Source organism: Corvus cornix, chromosome 12, assembly GCF_000738735.6.
Source record: "Corvus cornix cornix isolate S_Up_H32 chromosome 12, ASM73873v5, whole genome shotgun sequence".
Taxonomy (NCBI): domain Eukaryota; kingdom Metazoa; phylum Chordata; class Aves; order Passeriformes; family Corvidae; genus Corvus; species Corvus cornix.
This window is the reverse complement of record NC_046342.1, coordinates 9,630,373-9,651,646: the sequence shown is the minus strand read 5'-3', so window position 1 is coordinate 9,651,646 and position 21,274 is coordinate 9,630,373. Positions and strand designations below refer to the sequence as shown.

Genomic DNA, 21,274 nt, shown 5'->3' with positions numbered 1-21,274 from the left:
ACACCGCCCAGCGAGCGAGCCCCTACAGCTTCCACCGCTACACGTCCAGCTCAGGGGGTTTTCCCAAGTTGAGGGAGGATGACCTCTCGTCAGATACAGCAGCTGCGCTGTGGGCAGAATTCACCTCTGCTCCTTCCAGCCACCCTGCTCCAGCGAGACCCTGCCGGCACCTGCTGTGACACGCACGGGTGGGTCCTGCATGGGTCAGGCCACGGCTGATACAGTCCCCGTTGCCAGGCATGGCTGATCCACAGTCTGAACCAAAGGAATGAGATAATGCAACACAGAGGCAGCTGGACCAAGAAATAACAGCTTTGGAGGATCTTTCTTTTTCAACCAAGCTTTCTGCATTCCCAGAAATAGGGGCCAGTTGGTATCGTGCTACTTATCGACTCAACACACCACTCCTCAGTAGTGCATGGGAGCAGTTTTAACTGTTTAATCCTCACTGCAGTTAATGTGGCAACCAGAGCTTTGCCTCAGAGTGGGACTTGGGCCAGTATGAAAGGAGTATCTGGGACTCTGCACCCCCCAAGCCCCCCCTGTATATCCAGGCCTCTTCTAGAGCACATTCCTGGAAGCAGGGAATATTTTTGTTAATTGTGCAGTACCTTGTATGCTGGAGACTTGGCCCATGCCTTGAGTTCTCAAGACAAGGGCACTGCATCATGCACCAGCAGCTGTTTGCACCCCAGAAACACTGCACACAGCCAGGCAAGAGCACAGGAGGGGCTGAAGCTCCCTCGCAGAACACACTCACCTGCCTTCTGCTCATTTCTTATCTGCCACCTGCTCACTTCATTTGACAGCACCCAGTTTTCTGTACTGAGAGTCCATGAACAGATATTCCTTATTCACCTCTTCTGTTCTCTCTAAGGATTTCACAGGCCTACACCACTGCTCTTCCAAGCTGGCAAATTCTCAACCATTTAATTACTCCTCCAGAAGTCCTTCTGTAACTGTGCTTATTCCTGTCATCCTTCCCTAGGCCCTTTCCAGGTGTAACTCCAGCCAGGTGGCAGACATCACCTGCAAAGATCCAGCAGGAAGAGTGGGCAAAGGCAAACAAAACCACATCACACCTGTACCCATGCCTTCCTGCAATCTTTTTTTTTTTTTTTTAAAATCTTCAAGTTATTTTTTCTCCCCGATCTGTCTCATTTGAGAAATAAAGTATGACCATTTATGCCAAACTTAATTTTATATATTTTACAAAGAAAAATATACATTTATTCTATATTTTCTTTTTACCACCCCCTCCACACATAACACACTTCTGCTCAAGAACCACTTTAAAGGTGGCCCAAAGTATATATACATAAATACACAACAGGAGGAAGGTCAATCCATGACCTAGTGCAGAAGCTCCTCAGCAGCAGAACATGGGACATTCCAGAAATACTGGAGTCCTGCCAGCAAAGGGCAGGATGGATGTGTTGACAACCTGCACAGGTGATCCTTCAGCACTGAATTTAGATGGTAAAAAGGCAAATTCATAACAGGCTCTTCACATCATCAAGGAGGGCAGGTAAGTCCTTTCAGTCAGGGTGTTGAAAGTCAACAAATACTCCTTGGGATGGAAAAGCAGTTGCTCCTTTAGTTCTCAACTGCTTTGAAATCTTCATCTCTCTTGACTCTGTCCAAGGCCCAGGGAAGCTTTGCAGGTTCCCCCACCCTTTCTAACCAACAGCAGCTTGGGATCAGTGTTGTAAGCAGCATTAGGAGCAGCAGCACAGCCAGTTAGGCATCACATCATCCATCCCTTTTACAGCAAGCAGTCCAGCATGGCTCAGGCTGACTCACAGCAGTGACAGAGGAGCATGGAACACTTCTCTAATGTGGCAAAGGCTGACTTGGCCAGCTGCTTGTCCAGCCCTTGCAGTCATTGCATGAAGTGGAAATGGGAAAGCCTGTGACCTACAAGAAACTAGTCAGCTCTAGCACACAGACAGATGGAAGCCTTTTTTCCCCACAAGTAAATTAAAAAAAAAAGGGGAGGGTGTGTAGGGGCATTGCTTGTTTTCAAGGTGCCAGTGCTACTTAGGCCTACAGGGCAAAGTCCCCAGGCAGACAGAAAAGCTGCATTGCTCATTAACAAAAAAAGATAAGCAAAGGCCTGCATAGTTTTGGCAATCAATATGAACTTCATGTTCTTACCCATGTTTTCTTTCCCTGTGGTGGGAACACCTGGTAGTGAACACCTTCCTCTACCTACTAATGATCCAAACCAACACCTCCACACTGCACCCTGCGTAACAATTTCCCAGAAACTCTTACCTCAGTATTCTTCAGGAACAGCAGTAAGTTGAGGCAAGAGATTCACACAGGCCCCTAACATTGCAAATTCCCTCTTTCTACCATACCTAGTGGAAAGTTGCTTATAGCAGATCTCCACCTACCTGGAGGACTCAGGTAGGAAAGCACCCCCAAAGCTAGAGGAATATTCATCTTCATCCTTGGAAAGCACAGGATATCCCAGAAACCAGACTGATGCAGCCTTTATATGAACAGTCGCTGGATTGGAACACCGCGTCTTTAAACTGCATGCCAGACAGCTCAGACAACAGTCCCTTTTCCAGCATGGAAGAGGTTAATAAGAAGTGCCAGAAAGTCTTTGAAAGGACCACTTTCCACATGCACGTAAGTATTTTCAACATATCAAGCCATAAAACTTACTCAGACCAGCAGCAGTCTGGGGATCTGAACTGCAATGTAAGGGGACACTGCCAGAGATACACAACCATCTACCACTCCTCTCCCACTGGAGCACACCAGCCAGCTTGATTCTAGCACCCCTAAGGTGTTTGAGTTTCCAGTCACTATATTCTGACAGCTTGGACTCATCATAGGCTTCTGCTCTGCCTCAAGCACCTGAATGTCTCTGGAGCCTTCATCTGCAGAGTCATCTTCCTCCTCCACAGCACTCCCCGAGCCCCTGCCAAAGCCATGAAGCAGGGTGCAGATGGAAAATGCACCTACCTCACAGGTTTTACTCTTGAAACTCAGCTCTGATTCAGTGTTGTTACTTAAGATTTTCCTGTGAGCTCAAATGCACAGCTCTACAGCCTCCACAGATTGGTTCACAGCTCCTGCTAGACAGCAGCACTGTCTGTCCTTCTGTCTCCCTGCTGTTCAGTCACTTCACATCCATGCTGTGAACTACCAGCCTTCCCCAAATGTTCCCTGGACACAGAGAACAGTTAATTCCTCCTCATACCTCTTTTCCCCCACATTCATAACACTCCTTTTAACCACTAGCAACTTCAATTCACAATTTTCATCAGTGTTAGCTGAAACCAGGGGTGAGCCCCAGTGACCAGCCTCCCTCTTCAGATACTATCACCACCTGTGTTGTTGCATTATGGCAAGATGCAGGCAGCCATGCTGCTTGAAAAAGCCCAGGAAGACCATCTTTGGTTTCAACCACCAAAATCGTGCTATATATGTACAATACAGCAGTCAAATCGGCACCCTCATCCCTAAACACCATTCCCTTAAGTGGCAGATGAGTGCTTTCAGTCACTGAAATGGAAGAGGTGCCAGCCAGGGCTATCTTCTGGGTTATATTCACATCTGAAACATGGAAGATCAGGAAAGTTCAGTGTTTAAAGGTTTATGAAAAAAACTGCTCTACATTGTTCTCAGGTAGAAACAAAGTGCTCTTCCCAAAAGGGTCTGGGCTGCCAACTTAGTTCCATGATAGGTTTTGGAAATCCTAAGGACAAGAGGAAAGCCGTGGCAGGTAGCCAAGGACAGATTTCCAGTGGACATTCTAACAGCTGTGATATCAGGGAGTTTGGAAGGAAAGGAATGAGGCATCATATGATTCAGGTGTCCTGCCTCAGGCATTGATAGATTTCCAGCGGTCACTGTCTATGCTGTTGATGCTTCCCACGTGATATGGCATAGAGGCCACGTCGTCCAGGTAGGCTGTGGTGTCAATCTGAGTGCTTGAGTAGAACCCAGAATCCATTCCTTCCTTCTTGGCAACAGCATAAGGGTGGGGTAGGTGCACATCCACATCCTCAGGTTCATCCACCTGACATTTGTAGGAGAAAAGGATCTTCGGTTCAGACCTGGAGTAAAGAAAGATTTAAAATGCATGTTTAACCAATGTGGTATCACAGCCACCTATCCTTAACTGAAACTCATCAGCACTAAGAAATTGTGCATTCAGACCTTAAACACCCTTTAAATGAGCTTTTGGTCTAGAAATCTGTGGCAGAGTACATAAAGTAATGCTAAATGAAGCTTCAGATGAAGTCACTTAACAGAAATACACGTGGCAGAATCCTGACTTTACTGTGGGAGAAGTGTTCTCATCTTTGGGAGTTTTGAATTACTATGGGCAACAGCACCCAAACACTACTGAACTCCACAGCAGCCTGGCTACTGAACCAAAATGAGTCACAACAGGAGTACACTTCAAGTTCCACCAGTGCACACCATGAAAACCAAAACACAAACAGTTGTGGATCAGCAGTTTCCATCTTTAACTCCAGACAGTGTTCCCTTCTAATTTCAAAGGGATGCAGAGGTACGTTTTTATATTTTAGAAGTAATTTATGTTCTTAGTTATTTTAAAGCCGGCTGTTTCTTGCTAATGACCAACAAATACTAAACCCTACAATAAACCACTCGAGTTTTCGCACCAAGGTGCAGTTCCTGTGAGTGGCCACACGGCGGCGACCCCGGCCCGAGAATCGCCCTTCCCAGAGCTTTTCACTGGTGATTTTTGGGCCCACGGTGGAGTCCTCGGCAGAAGAGTTACTCAACCTCCACATCCTTTCTACAAATTTACACCAAATACCACACAGAAGACCGTTTAAGCTCCCAGGACTCAATCCCTCATTAAGCATTTAGCTATCAACTTCAGCAGAAAAGCTTTGTACTACACAGGATGCTGATGCTGAAGAAGTGATCCTCTGACGTGTGTGAGAGGAATACAGCCATCAGCTCTGCTCTGCATACAAAGGAGCCCTGCACAGAAGTAAGCAGCCCCGGGTCACACAAGAAATTCTTCAAGGGCAGAAATTGAGACTGGTTCTCTAACTGGCCTTCTAGTTGCTGTCTTTATTGTACAGACTGAGAGAACCTGAGTGCAAAACAACTAAATGAAAATATATACACCCATCTGAACTCCTGTTCCTGGCTACTCACCCAAAGAAACCTTTCAGGAATGCCACATAGATGAGAGGTGCAAAGAAGCTGAAGTAAAGGAACGTGGTAGCATCAACACAGCTGTCAACAGCAAAAGGGAACAGGAAGGGATTTAGCACTCAAGCACAATACAGGTAACACCACTCACATCCTCCCAAATGATCCAATTTCCCTCCAAAGTGTCCAGAGATCAACAAAAGTCATGCTAAACAAATTTAAACTGATGCAAAGTAACAACCATTGTCATCAACATGTGTCACTGCTTCTAGACACTCAGGGGAACCATGCGAAAACCCAAGGTCTGACCAAGAGCAGAGTTTCAGTGCTCCCAAATTTGACTCGCAGATCTGACACTGATCCCTGCAGAACGAGACTCCAAATATAAGGGTGTCTCCGTATTTCTAGCAAATGGACTTTACTCTCTTATTACCTACTAATGGCCAGACATCAGTGAACTCACACCACCTCAAGAGCACTGCAGCCCATGCAGCTCCACAACCTCTCCACTGGGAGTTTCCTGATTACTTAGAGGTCTTTTGGCACAAAACAGAACCAACAGGTTTATTCCTTCTTAGGAACACAGCATAGGTTTGTTTTCTTGGGAGAGGCAGTGTTGAAGGACACTCAAACACAACACAAGATCCAGGGCTGCAGACCTCCTCCCCCGGTGTACATACCACAGTCCTTCTATGATATCCACACAGAGGAGGGCACTGCCCAGGCCCTGCACCAGGTTCAGCAGTGCCAGAATGCCAGCATAAACATAAAAACTCTTCCTGGCTGTGGGAAAGACACGGATACACATGAAGCTCAACCTCAAACACCAGACCAGTGGAAATCTGTTTGATGGAGATGCCAAATCCAACAGAAGCTTCTCACCACCTTGTCTCTTTAAGAACTGCTGAAGAATTAAGACTGCATTTTCCTGTCCCATGCTGGCAGGATTGATGGTGGTATAATGGACTAAACCATACCCTCCTGCATGTGTATATTACACACAGAAGATGGGTTTTGAAAGCACGGTTATGGCAACACATGCAAAGATTTACTGGCAAGCGCCTGCAACCAGTGTCAGTCACGTAACTGAATGCAAGAAAAACAAACAAAGACAACCCAGCTGAACCAGAAGCTGTGCCCTTCCAATGTACAGCACTAATAAAACTGCTCAGGAGACCCTGACAGGAGCAGCAGGGTATGCTGGACACCAGGCAGATCAGGCCCAGGACCTGTGCCTGTGATATACATATCCCCTCCCTCAGGGTACCCACACGTGAATGCCAACGTTAGTTAGCGAGAGAAGAGCTCAGCACAAACACTTTAATAACAGCTCTATTCAAGAACTGTAGATATTATGCAACACCAACAAAAAAACAAACAAACAGAAGCATCTTAATAAAGTAAAAGCCCAGATAAAAACTGTTGAGCAGCTCCCACTTAGCCTTCCCTTCCCAGGGGATGACTAGGATGCACACTTTAACATCCTGTGTGCATTTCAAAGGAAGCTGTTATTAAGAAGCCATTTCTTAAGGTTCTCAGAAGACTACATATTTACGTAATACCTGTATCATTAACTGAGCAGTAGGTCTTGTTTTCTTATGTAATTGTCTAGCTACTAAAGTAGCAGTGTAACTGCTCTTACTCTGCTCTCCAAAAGACACAACGTACTAATTTTTCTAGGGATAAATTATCAGTCCTTTGCCATGTTATCTGAACCTGAGACATGGAATGCATCTGCAGTATGAACACATACAGGAACCTTTTACTTCCACCTATGCTTTATCCTGATGCTGTACCCAACTATACTACGGAAAACACTACAGTTACTTACAAGGCAAAGAAATCCGGTCTTTCAGAGGAGTTTTTGGAAGAATCACCACCAAGGAATAGACCTGTTGAGACAAAGAACTAATAGTTCCACGGCTTCTTGGCACCTGAACTCAACAATCTTTTCAGGGATGGTGTGTGGTACCATGTACTCCCTACATGTCTCAAGGCAGAGGCACAAACCCTCAACATTAAACACAGCACAGATGGGAAGGCCCCACAAGTCACCCCCATCAGCATAAAACAGCTGTCACTGAGAAACAAGGGAGGGAAGAACATCTGAGTTCAGCTGGAATCCAGCTGCCCCAGCTTACACCACTCTCACTGCACCTTTATTGCTTCAGCTTCCCCACCACAAGAGAAGCATCAATGCTGTGCTGTAGGAGGCAAGAGGGGGATTAGGGCATTACTGTACTCAAATCATCCTCCTTGCTCCATTTAGAAAAACACAAAGAAGCCACCAGAGTGCATAACACATTCCCAGTACTTACCAGAAAGAAGAAACAGGAGCTGGCAAGCCAGAAGTGTCTCCCTCCATGGCCATAGATATTGAAGTCTTCTGCTGAGAGGTGGGCATCAGGGTACAGGATTTCCAGGGTGCCCTAGGAGAGAAGTGGTACCAACATGATTCTGTCACAGGTGGTATCCTCACTGAAATGCATGTCTGGACAAGGAACACCACATTTAAAGAAGTTCAAAAAACAGCTGGCCTGCCCCCACGACCCAACCAAGCCCTGCCCTGCTTAGACCAAGTTACGCTCACACAGAAGAGGAAGAAACTGAAGACAAGAAGTGAGGAGAAAACAAGTGGCAGGAATCTGCATCTGACAGAAACTGGCATCAGTGACATTCCAGGTGAGAGACTGAGGTAGACATCGGATACAAGCACTTATCTAAAATAGACCAAGAGCTCCATTTCCATCTTTAAAGTAGACCTTTCTGCTGAAACATCCAGAATATCAGCTGGGGAAAGGACACTGTCTTGCACAGGAGCTACCATACAGACAGTGGAGACTGCTCGTACGCACTACTGAACCCAGATATAGCTCAAACACTTGATATTTTATGAGGCTCCTCCAACTTTATCATGTGGTAATGATCAGCTCACTGCCTCTGCAGCCAAGAGCCTGGTCCCAGAACAAAGCTCTGTGTGTTATTTTGGCGCTGCCCTGAGTACAGAGACATGGGCTGACCACTGACATGCCGAGGAGGAGAATAAACCCAGACACAGATTGCATTGTTCAGGGACATGAAGACATGTCTAATAAACTGAGCCAGCAAGCCAGCTGCTAGTCTGAAGAGAAGCAAGAGCTCTCAACTCTCATAGACTCGGCAGACAAGAGGCCACTGCAGTGCCCTTACTTGGCAAGCACATGGTTTTCAAGGCCCTTGAGGCCAGATCCAGAACTTGTGGCTCAGGTGTGGAAAACCTCACTCTTGTTCCAAGATTCACTAAACAAGGCAATCCATCCAAACCTCATCTTACTTCTTCACCTTATCTGAGCTATTGATGCAGTAAAGAGGACAAGCAGATACTATCTGCTTATACACTGCCACAAGCATTCAGTCTTTCTCCAAATCCTCATCCAAAGAGCAAAGCTGCCTCTTTCAGATAGGAGTCACACTCTTAACTGCTTAACTTCAAGCCAAGTCCCTTCTTTTGCAAATTCTTCTGCTTCAACGTACTCACCTGGGTGACAGAATATGCCAGAGACAGCACAGTGGTGATTGCCAGCACACGTTTCACGCTTGACTTGCTCTCCAGGTGACCTGTAATTACGGGGTACAGAAGTGACTCAGGAAGTAATCCCAGCACTAGTTAAAATCAGTTCTTTCCAGAACCAATAAAGGAAAACACTTGTATTTCCAGAGGCCTTCAAGGGAAGGTTAAAGCTCACTAAACCCTGTTTGGAGAGTTGAGCCTTTCACAGGCAAAATCCTACTTACAAAACAACAGATTTTAACTTGCTTTCCTCCTGTCCACACTAATACAGAGAAAACCACTAAGTCCTTCTGCTGGGGTTACAGGAAAGAAAAAAAAAAGAAAAAAAAGCAATGACTCCAGCATCATGTACACTGAGATGCTATAAAGCTTCTCAGGGAGAAGAGTTGATGGGAGGCTGGGGTAGAGAAATCTCTACTGGAATATACTGAAGCAGGCAATTTCCAGAAGCTCCTTTCAACCTAAATTATTCTATGAGCACTCAAAAGATGAAAAGGATACTGCTCACATGTCCCACTGACAGATGCAACAGTGACACCTACCCTCTCCTCTACTCTGACCCACAGGGAGAGGCATTTTCACTTGCACAACTGAAAAAAGCAGAATTACAATTGCAGGTACAGATAAAGCATTTGAATGCAGCCAGGATAGATCAAACCAATCGAGGATGGGATAAAGGGGATAGAAGGGCCCATCCTAAATAAAATGGGGTTGAAGCAAAGATCAGACTGTTGATCTTGGCATAAAAATCTTACCTAAATTACTCCATCGTACGAGTGCAGGACAAACAAAGCTCATGTAAACCCTTAAATGGCACAAGCCATAGATCTCTAAGGTATAATCAGGCCTTCAGCCATTTCTAACTACAACTCCACAATTTGTCCTTTGTATTTATTCTACAGCCTCCTCACTTTATAGAATCAGCACCACCATGAACTTACAGATGCAGCCTCTGTGGAAGGAAAGGGAATAGAAAACATTCAAAGCACTCAAAAACCTCCTGACACATACCAAAGGCAAGGCCTAGAATCACCACACTCAGTTCAATCGCCAGAAGGAAGAACCTTGTGATCTCCCACAGGATCTGAGGGATAACAGAGACCAGACAAACATGATTAGATGGAGCCAGGAACCAGTTTGAAGTTAATAAATCAAAACTCCAGGGGAGAGCAACCTCTGAATGGCTGGTCATTTCTACAAGCACATCTCACGCTTTGTAGGGATACTGATCACATGCTTGTTCCAAGCCCTGTTCGTGCCTGTGGAACAGAACAGTTGTGTGGGAACAAGCAAACAGCAGGTCTACAGAGAGGAAGTGGCCACAGTTTGCCTCAGCTGAGGATCTGTCACTTGTCTCAGGTATATTCTTGCTGCTGTGCTCCCAAAGAGCACAAGCCCATGACGATCTCAAAAGTATAGTATTAAACAAGGTCAGTTCTTAAAACTCCGTATTCTGCCCTCTTCCAAAGCTACTGGTCCTTAAATCTAAAGCATATTCAAGTAAAAAGCATGGCCCATTCCAGCCTGTCATTTGCAATCTCATGTTTTATTTGATGAAACAAGACCAATAAAAAGCAGGTGAGGCAACTTTTCAGGGAGTCATGCAATAAATCAGCACCAAACCTAGAACAAGGACACAAATTCTGGCTTATTAACCCTTTATCTCTGAACACTGAATAGTACTCTCTCTTGAAGATACATAATATTTTAAGAGGCACTGGATAAGACACTTCCAATCCCAGCAAACACACAGTGTGTGTGTGCATATATATGAGAGGACACAGAAGAAACATAATAGGATAGGACGTGTTTACAGAAAAAACTGTCAGTATCTGTCTTGCTACATGATTTCCCAGTTGCTGCACTCAGCAGCAACACCAGAGCTGAAGAAAAACACCTTTCCACCTCTTCTTCATTATTCAAGTCCTGGGCCTACATCTGTTGGACAGAGGTGAATAAAAATAAACATCCAGCCACTCGCAACAGCAGCTCATCACAATGCTCTGACAGTAACATTAAAGGGAAAAGCAGGGGAACCACACTGATGCCAGAGAGTAAAGCCCAAAGATCTGTACTTGGTGGCTTCCTCCTCTAACAGCTCAAGAACTGCAGAGCTTTTTGTTTTAAGTAATATTCTGCTACAAGTCAAATTATTACAAAGAACAGCACGTACAAAGATATTTCCTGTTTGCTAAGGGTTCACCCTGTGCTCAGAATGGCTGCAAGGACATTCAAGTGTCAGTCTCAAAAGGAAAGTTGGTTTTATGTGCATTCAACATAAAAACTTAAACACTTTCAAAGAGCTACTGGAATACTGCAAGAGTAACAAAGGCCAGGTCTTGCCTATCCACTAAAGGCTTCTGAATGTTTACCTCTTGCAAAAGAGAATCATTTCATCCCTGTAACAGGAAACTTTTGCTGCCACTATTTGTGTGTCTATTTTAGGAAATCCATTGTTTTACCATGCTGGATGTTGTGATGATTTAGATCCACCTATCAAAACAGGATTCCATAGTACACATAGCTGAAAGTACTGCAAAAAACCACATTATCCTTGCACACACGTAAGAGGGAAGCCAGAGCAGAGTGCTGTGATCAGAAGTACACAAAGCACAGCCTCTAACGTCAGTGTTGCACCTACCTTGTCAGCAACCATGGCAGCATCAGAGGCACTCACAGTCATGGAGACAACAGCTCGGGCAATGCCAACTAAAGCCACCACAAATACCTGCAAAAAAAGAGCAAAAGTGAGCTCATGTCAAAGGGCACATATGCAGTAGCGATCAGAAACCCTTCTAGAACACCATTTCCAGGTCAGCTTTCAAGTCTGATAATGAGTACTAAGAATTTCCTGTGGCAGACTAGAGTTAATTTCCTGAAACAGATTCCTCAGACCTCTTAGATAGGAGTACTGCCTTAGAATTTAGGAAGGAACAATTGCCTCAGCAGTCAGATTAAGCTCCAAAGAGTTCTTCACCCAGTCTTTACACCAGTATCTTTACAGTCTTCCCACCCTTCATTCCACTGGGGCAGGGGAGGAGAAAAAGAAACAGATAGAAAACATATCCTGAATTACAAAACCAAATGGTTGGTATGTCTGACTAAACCAATCACATCAGATACCAGAAACCACTCAATACCAACTACCCCACTACACAACTGTGACAAAATTAAACCTGCGGTTCTCTCACTCCACACTGATAATGCTCAGAAATGCAGAGGAAAAGTCACCTGCAGCCACCAGCTTTAAAACATCTTACCCTGCTGCACAGTGCAACACAGATCTCACTCACTTCATGTACCATTTAAACATGACAGCTCAGCAAGGCTCAGTTACCCTGTGCTGTCACTGCCATACTATGCAATTAAGAGCTCAGCTGGATGTATCTACACTCCACTATGCAGACTTACACTTTAAGAAAGTGGATTTTTCCAGATAAAATTCTCTGAGTCCCAGGCTGATCCTAATGATGAAGGTAGGAGACAGCTAAACCTATCAGAGAACCAAGAGTCAAAGCTGATTCGAAGGTGGTTGCAGAATTGAAATGACCAATAAGTGACCCACAGATGAGTATCTCCTTAGAGGAAGAAGACATGGCAATGGCATGAAAGAAGAATACAACAATCCCTCCTGGGGTGGAGAACTCCATGACAAAACACTGACTAAAAATAAGGGTCCCTGAATATAATGGTGTTCTAGAGATGCAACAACTCACTGGAGCTGAGCACACACCTTTTTGTTTCCTCTCTAAGCAGGAGCTGAGCACACACCTTTTTGTTTCCTCTCTTCCTCTCTAAGACTCTTCCCAATCTGTTAACTCCACATTAATCACCAACTCCACAAGAAAGCAGTCCTTTAAGACATGACAAACAGTCAATTTAAAGGAAGTCCTTGCAGAACACACTTCCATCCTCATTTCCCAATAATATACTCAAGAAATGAATATGAAACTGAGTTCAAGCATTTTCCTCTAAGACTGTGTGCTGGATTTGGCTGGGATAGAGTGAATTTCCTTCACCGTAGCTGTTATGGGGCTATGTTTGGGATTTTTGTGCTGAAAACTGTTGATAACACAAATGTTTTCACTACTGCTGCACTGCTCTTACACAGACTGTAAGGCATTTTTTGCCTCTCACCCCACTCCAGCAGCAAGTTGCCTGGAGGTGCACAAGAAGTTAAGAGGGGACAACTGGGACAGTTGACCCCAACTGGCCCAAGGAATATCCCATATGGCACCATGCTCAGCACATAAAGCCAGGAAGAAGGAGGAAGGAAAAGACTTTCAAAGTAATGGTGTTTGTCTTCCCCAGTAACCATGTGATGGAGCCCTGCTTTCCTGGAAACAGCTGAACACCAGCCTGCCCATGGAAAGTGGTAAATGAATGCCTTGCTTTGCTTTCCCTGTGTGCACAGCTTTTGCTTTGGCTTATTAAACTGTGTTTATCTCAACCCACAAGTTTTCTCACTTTTACTCTTCTGATGCTCTCCCCTGTTCCAGTGAGGGGGCGTGAGAGAGCAGCTATGTGGGGCTGAGTTGCCATCCAGAGTATAAAGTCAGTTCACTTTCCTCTCTTTGGTTTATCAAGAGTTTTGTTTTTCAAAGCCTTTGGCACAAACTTCTACTGATCATCTGCATTACTGGAAAAACGTAGGAAGGTTTAAATCCAGACTGGAAAGGGATGGTAATATTTTTTAAAGGTTGAAACATTTGTGTGTACACATGGTTATCCAAAACTGTGCAGAAGCCCGGAACCCCAACACATAGCCTGAAAGAGCTAACAAGACTTCCCAATGTGAAGGTGAGGCTACCAGGTCAGATTTGGTTTTGAGCTTCTTGGGCTTTGCCATGGCAGTACCTGTACAGACCAGGGAAAGAGGTATCCATCTAATCCAACTCAAACACACATTCACTTCCACAGCCTGTACTAACCTCACTGAGGAAGAGCAACTACATGTTACATACTGAGGCAAGCCAGGGTATCAAAAAGCTTCTGAATGGTCTTTTTAAACTAATTCAGGTAGGTTCTTGCACTTATGATATCCAGTAAGCAGTATCACAGGGCATCACAGAACTGGTGAGAGGAGAACAGCAAGATCTTAGATGTTTGTGAACTGTAACTGTACTGTATATTCTGTTTCCACCTTAAGAACTATCAAGAACATGATCAAGTCAGGGGCCACTTTGACATGATATGAAAGAAACTAACAGGGTTGGATTTCTACATTCCCAGACTAACCAGAACCCCTGTCACATCACCATTTTCTCCAGCAGATGACCAAGCTTTTCAACAGCTTCACCCAAATTATTCTCCTTTCCCTACCTCAATGAAAAGCTGGGTTTGTGTCCCATGCTACTTACTGCAAGGAGCAAAGAAAGCATAAGATACTAGATTCCAAGACATCAAAGCAACAAAGGAAGAAAAAAAGGAAAAGAAAAATGAAATCACCACAGGAGAACAAAATCCACTCAAATCCAGCAGATATGGTCCCAGTATCTACTAAGAGCTGAACTCAGAGTGCAAAAAAAAGTCTATGTCTACTTCTTGTAGTACACCTTCAACAAAAAGCAGATTTTATCCCTGCAAGAGCCAGTCTAGGCTCTCTCCACTAGTTCAGTGACATTGTTCATGAGTGGTAATTAAAAAAACAGTCCTCAGTTCAAAGGCACAGAATGGTACTCACTAGTATGTAGAATGTAGTGAAGATTGGGCTGGAAGTGACCCGGATTTTGGCCCTGGCAGAGGGCAGCTTCCAGAGAAGAAACACAAAGAAAAGCACATTGGGAACCAGGAGGAGAAGATCCCAGTAGCGGACTCTGCAAAAAGTAAGACAGGTTTTATCCCTGTTCTTCAGCCTCTAGAAGGGAAGGCACCAGCCCCAGTCCCTTCCCAACCAAACTGAGAAACAAACAAAGCTCTTTCCCTTGGTCCAGGGTCAGACTGTGGTCCCATTTCCTCCAACTCACCTGGACTTCCCAATGTCTTCATAGAGCAACAACAGGCACTTGTGTGGCACTGTGATGTTCGTGTCGTTGATCACCTGCGTTGTCATCGGGGAGAGAGTTGTCACATTATCCAGTGCTGTCACCAGGGCAGTTGAATGTGTGATGTTGTCAGACACAGAGAATGTCATCACAGACATCATGGACTGGAACATCCTGTCTTCCTTCTGGTCCAGGTCAAGCAGAGCAAGACAATCACAGCAGGGAAAATAAGCAATATTAAATCAGTTGTGAGTCAGAGCTAAAAAAACACATCCTTGACATTAAGCCCCTGCACAACTGCTTCCTGCTTGGTATAGCCAATTATCATCATGTCAAAGACTGTATTACACACCTGCCCTAAGTCTGAACACAGCCATTAGAGTGGTCAGTACAAAACCACACTTCGATATCACAGTAACAAGCACCTTCAAATGGTGCTATGGAGGATAAATCTTGTGATTATCTGAGCTTTGGCATATTCCTAGAAGAAATCAAGACTCAACAGCAATACATGGCATCATCAGATGGAGACAAAAACCCTACTTTACCAGGACACTCATTCTTGGTCCCAAGATCAAGAAGTGACAATGACTTGATTTCAACTACTGGAAAGAAAAGATGAAGGCCCCTACCAAAAACCCATTGCTGTTACCAACCATGACGTCTGAGAGCAGGGAGAGCCTCACATACCCCCACCTAAAGGGACTGTACAGAGTCTTCACCTTTCAAACCCAGCACTGGCAAAAACCAAGAGTCAGCATTCTTTTTCTAACACTTTGCAAGACACCAGAACTATTCTGGTTTTGAGCAAATCTCTTCCCACTTTAAAGCAGAACCCTGACTGTTAAGGTACTTCAGTAGCTACAAGATGAATACAAACACAGGGTCCAATCACCCCTCCTGACAATGCCTAAAGAAGAAATCACAGACAACCCACAGATGCAAAAATGATAAATCTCTTGTCAGCCAACATCTTAAAGATGCACATTGCCAGGGACAGCACTTGAACAGTCTGTGTGTTATAGCTAATCCAGGATTTATCTCAAAAAAAATTCTCCCTGTTTGACTCCAGCCCTGACTTGTGTGCTGAAAACTGACAGCCCCCATGACAGGGCTGAGAAGGTATTTTCCCTTAGAGGTTCTGGGTGAGTCACAAGCTGGAAAGCATCAGCACAGCCCTGTGTCATCTGCTGAGCTCTTAAGAGTTCAGTAGCACCTTCTCCACAAATTGCTCGAGACTGTCAGTAACAGGCTCTTCTTTCCCTTCAGAGACTGAGACTCTTCCCAGGTTCTCTAAGGGGCAAGGGAATTATCCCACCCTCAGCCAACAAACCCTCCCTTTGATTCATCCTTGCTGACAGATACTCCCCGAGCTGGGATTTTCTTTTGTGACTGCCGAATGCTGTGCTGCATGAGAGGCATCACAGTAAATAAACACACAGACCTGGAGGGAGCAACTTCATGCCAAGATGGCAAAACCTGGGCCAAAATATTCTGCTTCTAAGTAGATGTTCCAGCAAACAACCTTCACATTTAAAACTTATCTCTGGAAATGTCCTCTCTTCCCTCCAGCTACTCACGTCTCTGAACTGTTAAGAGAAGGATTTTCTCAACAATTTTGCTCCACTCTCTTCCTCTGTAACACCACTACATCCCAGTAGAAGTGAGGGCAAGTACGGTCACATTTCCAACACAGAAAAATTTCTACATGATTTTTTAAAAAGATGGGAAAAAGTAGAGAAAAACCTCACAGACCACGGGCAGAATAACATTAGCAACTGTGAACCATCACAACCTCCTAGCAGCTCTTCTGGGACAAAAATTCCATCTGCCTGTCACACTGAAAAGAGCTCAAACATAAAGCTGTGAGAGATTTACATCAGAAAAACAACTTCTTATGAAAAGAGCAAACAGGCTCCATTATTTTTCGCTAGAAGCCACCACTATCACACAACAGCAGCTGCTGATAAGGAGAGGAGTTGGCCACACAAAACAGAACTCCAGTCACAAGGTTTCAAAGGGCAAAGCAGAATCAAGCTCACCTCTCAGCCAGGCTGCTTGCTACAGCCTGGTACTTGTTTTTGTCCTCCCCAGGTAAAGTTTACACAAAGCAGAGTAACAGAACATCCAACATGATAAGAAAGGGCAGCCAAGACCATCAGACTCTGTGGTCATGCTTTTCTAATAGCTAAGGCCTACAGCAAGGATGTGGAGAACTGGCCCACTCCTGTCCAAATCAACAGCAAAAATCCCACAGCAACAGGACCAGGAACTGATGGAAAGGATCCAGCTAGGGGTTGTCATTCCCAGCAACACTGCTCCTTTCAGCACACTGTCCTCACCCTGTCTAGTCCTAAATAAATCCAGTCAGCTGAACATATCCAAGAGCTCACTCGCCACACCCTGCCTCCACAGAACTGCCCGCTTCAGCCAGCCCAGCCCATGCAATGGGGTAAAATCACCCAGAACTGCATGAAAAGAAATCAGTACTGCAGTCGTGGTCCCCCCTTTTCATCCAGCAGTCAGCTCTGTACACCAGAAAACAAAATAAGATGTTTTTCTATACTCCAAATGAAGTCAGGCTGACTTGGTCGAAGCCAATCCCTCACTCCAGGCCCTGGACAAGCTGCATTTGGAGCAAGACCACAGGCATGAATCCTGGGCTGCAGTGACAGAGCTCTCAGAAAGGCTCTGCTGCACCTTCAGGGAAATGTTATCTCACCAATGGATATTGTTCCTCGAATCATGGCACTGTAACAATATCAGAGCTCAGTGAAATTCAGAGCTCACATCACTGGCAATTCTGTCTTCTTTCAAAGCCCACCTACAGAAAGGTGAATTACACACTGCACAAGTTGCAGCTGTAATAAAAAATCGAAACATTTATTTCTTTCTGCAAACAGCATCAGAAAGTCTCTTAAGTACAGATCGTGATAGGATTAGGACTGCTTCTTAAAATACTCTATTTGTGCGATAAAAACTGCACTCACCAGATGCCTGCTCAAATACAACTGTTACTGCAGTAACTTAAATGCTTAAAAATACCCCAGAACACTAAAAGTAAAAAAAACAACAACAACAACAAAATCCCCACCAACACAAAAAAGAAAAAAATAAGCCTTTTTTTGTTCTCATCCATTTTAAGAAGGCTTTTCCACCCTCTGTGTTGCTCACAACAACTGCATTTTTCATTTCACTCTTAGAACTTAAGACAGGCGTTTACCCTCAGTGATCGAGTTTTTAGTTTTAGTCTCACATCTCATTCTGAACTAAGATTAAAAAGAAAGCAACTACAACGGGGGAAAATAAACCGAAGAATAATACCGAAAGCAGAAGTATCAACAAGCCCAAACCCTCAGAGACAGAGAACCCTAGCCCAGAGGTGGATTTTAGAAATGCATATCCCGGGGTTTTTTCTGTTTTGGTTTTGATTCCTCTGGAAGGCGGGTGCACAACACGCAAGAGAAGTAGCAGTGCGTGGTCACTTGGTTCTAGGCTGGCGAGGACGCGCCGCCTGCTTCCCAGGCTGCTAAAGCAACACAGCTGGAGACGCGCCGCAGTTCCACCCCACCTCAGCTGCCCAGCGGTGCCCCTGAGGCTCCGGCCATGGGGCTCCCGGGCTGCACTGGGCGGCCCTCGGAGGCCCGCGGCCCCCGCGCAGCACGGCCCCGCCGCCCCGCTCTGAGGCGCCCCAGCGTCCCTCCCTCCCTCCCCGTTACCCCCTCCCGCCGGCCCCACTCCGCTCGTACCCGCCGGGCCCCGCTCGCACCCGGCCCCGCTCCCGCCGCCGCTCAGTCCCGGGGCCCCGGCCCCGCCATCCCAGCCCCGGCCCTGCCGCTCCCCTCAGCCGGGGAGCGTCGCTGAAGAGCGGCCCGAGCGCAGCGCCGCGCAGCCAAGCACAGCCGCTGCCGCCACAGCCACGGCGAGCCCAGGGGCGCTATTGAGAGACGGTCCCCAAGAGGGCTCCGGATGGACCAATCAGAGAGCGGAGGCTGTCAAAGGGGCCAAAAGAAACAGCGGAGGGAGCCAATAGAAAGGGCCGGGAGGCGGGACCAAGGGGGCAGGTCCGCCGCGCTTTAAAGGCGCCTCGTCCCCCACCCACCTGTGGGTCGCCAGCGCGGGGTCGGTGGGGATGGGCAAGAAGGTGACCCCGGGGTTCGGCGGGTCCGGCGGTCTCGAGTCCGTCCTCGCCGGGCAGGCTCTGTCCTTTACAGCCCGATCCCACCTCCTGGGCCAGCCCGCACAGCACAGCCTACCACCCAACAGCGAGCGCTCTGCGATCCAGCACCCACCGTCACACACCTCCGGGGGGGAAGCAGGATGCACCTGCGCAGGAATTCTGTACGGCCTGTGGCGGCAAGGCAGGGCAGTTAATAATTGAAGGAGATCCGATAATAAGTCCCTGTGGGGGAGAATGATTAACAGCCTTGGAGTTTGGCTTTTAAGGACAGTTTAAAGCTGACTGAAGAAACTTGGCGTAGTTTGGACAGCAGCTGCTAAAGGGAAACACGATCAATAATTAGCAATGCAAATACCAGGCAGACAAAAGAGACACTTAGTATAGTAAACAAGGAAGTAACTGTGACAAATGAGCCAAGATTTATATAGGAAATTAAAGGAAATAGCCAGCTAAGCACCAGCACGTTATTCTCAGCAGTAAGAGCTGGCTGACAGGGAAGTTTCAAGGAGAATGTTTGTTATCTGAGTCATTGCGAGGACTGGAGGATACATTCTGGCATGGTTTTCTACCTGTCCCTCACCCGTGGCTGCAGGGTTTGCTTCTGTAGGAATGCAAGGCTTTTGCTAAGCTGAAGTTTGCTGTACAGAGCCTACGCCTCCTTAGAAGATCCATACATTGGTCAAGTTTGCACGTTCTGCTCTAGCAAACACCACATACAGAGGGTTCCAGGCCCTCCTCACACACAGATCTTCCTCAGCTTAAATCTGCTTGATCCTCTTCTCAGGTCAAATTTTCCAGCTACACCTCAGCAAGCCTCATGAAGGTGTTGTACCTGGAGACTTGCCTGCCTCAGCCCAATTCCTCTGATTTCCACTGGGTTGAAACAGGTTTTCATGCTGGTGTCATGCCTTTGGAATGACATCAGGAGAAGCCAGTCCTTAGCTTGTCTCATCTCACGCTGTCATGCAGGTTAATGATATGTTGCAGTATTTTGACACGTTCCATTTATGGATCCAAGCTCAAAGGCTTGGCTGACACCAAGATCTCTGAGTTACAGAAGGGACACTCCTGTTTAAAGAGAGGCGGAGTGTTTCTGCTTAAAAAGTGCCTTGGTAACAGACAAGTAAAATCCATGTCTTCTCACTTGTAGCCTCAGGCACTAACTAGTTGAACATGTTACCTCCCACATAACTGTGTCAAGAGAGATTTTGCTTTCCAATCCACCTGCTCCTCCCATCTGATTCAGTTTGAGGCTAGAGTCCAGTATTTTGGACACCAGATTCAAGAGCTGTTTCATGGTCAGGAGACTGCTGGGTGCCACTGCAAGGACTGTGACACTGCTTACGTGAAACAGGAGGTGGGGGATCCACACTTACGGTTCCTTTGTATTAACCAGCCTCGCCTGTCAGCCCCAACATGGTGTGTGCAAACATAACTCTCCTCTTCCACCTCCAAGGACTGCTCCATGCCCTTGACTGCACACATCCTTCCACTTCGGCTGAGCACTGCTGCTCTCTGTGTCATCTCCTCCAGCCAGTGCATAAAGATGGCAGGGCTCACTCCCTTTGTCCCTGCTGTGTCACTTGGTGTTGCCAGGCTGAAGCAGGACAAGGGGTGATGTTCAGGGCCCCAAGGAAAGCTGGCACTTGTTGCTGTACCTGCTGCAGCCTGCTGTGCTTTGACAGTCTCACTTGCCTTGCAAGTGTCAGAGGTGGAAGGTGCAGACATGGTGTCCAGGGCAGCATTACACCTTTGTATCATCACCAAATTCCACTCTTCTGGGACATTTTATCTCTCTCAGATACTCTATCAGCTTTTATTAGATCAGTCTACTGAACAGGATATTACTTCTCATCTGAAACTGCTTTGCTGTTCAGGTGCTGAGCAACTGCAGGGACAGATGTGACTGTCTTGTTTCAGAGCTGTTTTACCAGCCTAGTGATTTCTAGTATTGGGCATAAATTTGCACCACAGCATACCACCTGAGCTGCTCTCCTGTGTCTCTGCCTTTTTTTTTTTTTTTTTTCCAAGGGGAATTCAGTCTCTAGAGCTCTTCCTGTGCTGCAAGAAGCCACGAGTTTGCAAAATCCTAGTGGTGTGGTTGGATATTCAGGAGTCTGGTGCTCAGGTGAGGTCACCCCAGCGAGCCCTCTCACATACACCAGTCCATGTCTCCAGTGTAGCAGGAGCCCTGTCCCATACATGGCAGCATTTTAGGGATGGTTTTAGCTGCCCAAGCTCAGCTCTTGTCAAAGAGACAGAGCACCCCAGCTCAAGCACAGGACCACTTGTAGGTGGCACCCAAAGTTAGCAGTGAAAACATGGACATGGTGTGTGGTCTTCCAGGAAGGACAGACAGAAAAGCTGTCTGTCCACTCACCTGCCCAGTGCCTGGAGAGACAG

The 21,274-nt window shown here is 46.2% G+C and overlaps 1 protein-coding gene across 5 annotated transcripts; it reads right to left on the bottom strand.

Annotated features, from left to right (window-relative positions):
* Positions 1-1,182: 1,182 nt before the first annotated feature.
* TPRA1 (transmembrane protein adipocyte associated 1) lies at positions 1,183-18,921 on the bottom strand. 5 transcript variants are annotated; one of them, XM_010390092.4, is made up of 11 exons: positions 18,794-18,921; positions 14,674-14,876; positions 14,391-14,523; positions 11,349-11,435; positions 9,719-9,791; positions 8,675-8,754; positions 7,476-7,586; positions 6,989-7,049; positions 5,838-5,940; positions 5,161-5,241; positions 1,183-4,076 (listed from the first exon to the last, which is right to left on the bottom strand). In XM_010390092.4, exons 2-11 carry the CDS (start codon positions 14,862-14,864, stop codon positions 3,842-3,844), a joined length of 1,155 nt encoding a protein of 384 aa, XP_010388394.1. In that variant the 5' UTR covers positions 14,865-14,876; positions 18,794-18,921; the 3' UTR covers positions 1,183-3,841. The 5 variants fall into 5 exon arrangements, with proteins under 5 accessions (XP_010388394.1, XP_039414957.1, XP_039414958.1 ...); XM_039559023.1 differs by lacking the exon at positions 18,794-18,921 and adding an exon at positions 18,441-18,582; XM_039559024.1 differs by lacking the exon at positions 18,794-18,921 and adding an exon at positions 18,461-18,582.
* Between the last annotated feature and the right edge of the window lie 2,353 nt (positions 18,922-21,274).

Bases quoted from the DNA above. Each gene is read 5' to 3' on its own strand.
- TPRA1 (XM_010390092.4), bottom strand. From the start codon at position 14,864: ATGTTCCAGTCCATGATGTCTGTGATGACATTCTCTGTGTCTGACAAC. The intron at 14,524-14,673 runs GTGAGTTGGAGG...TACTTTTTGCAG, and splicing joins GAAGACATTGGGAAGTCCAG to AGTCCGCTACTGGGATCTTC. The intron at 11,436-14,390 runs GTGAGTACCATT...CTTTTTTTGCAG, and splicing joins TCACTACATTCTACATACTA to GTATTTGTGGTGGCTTTAGT.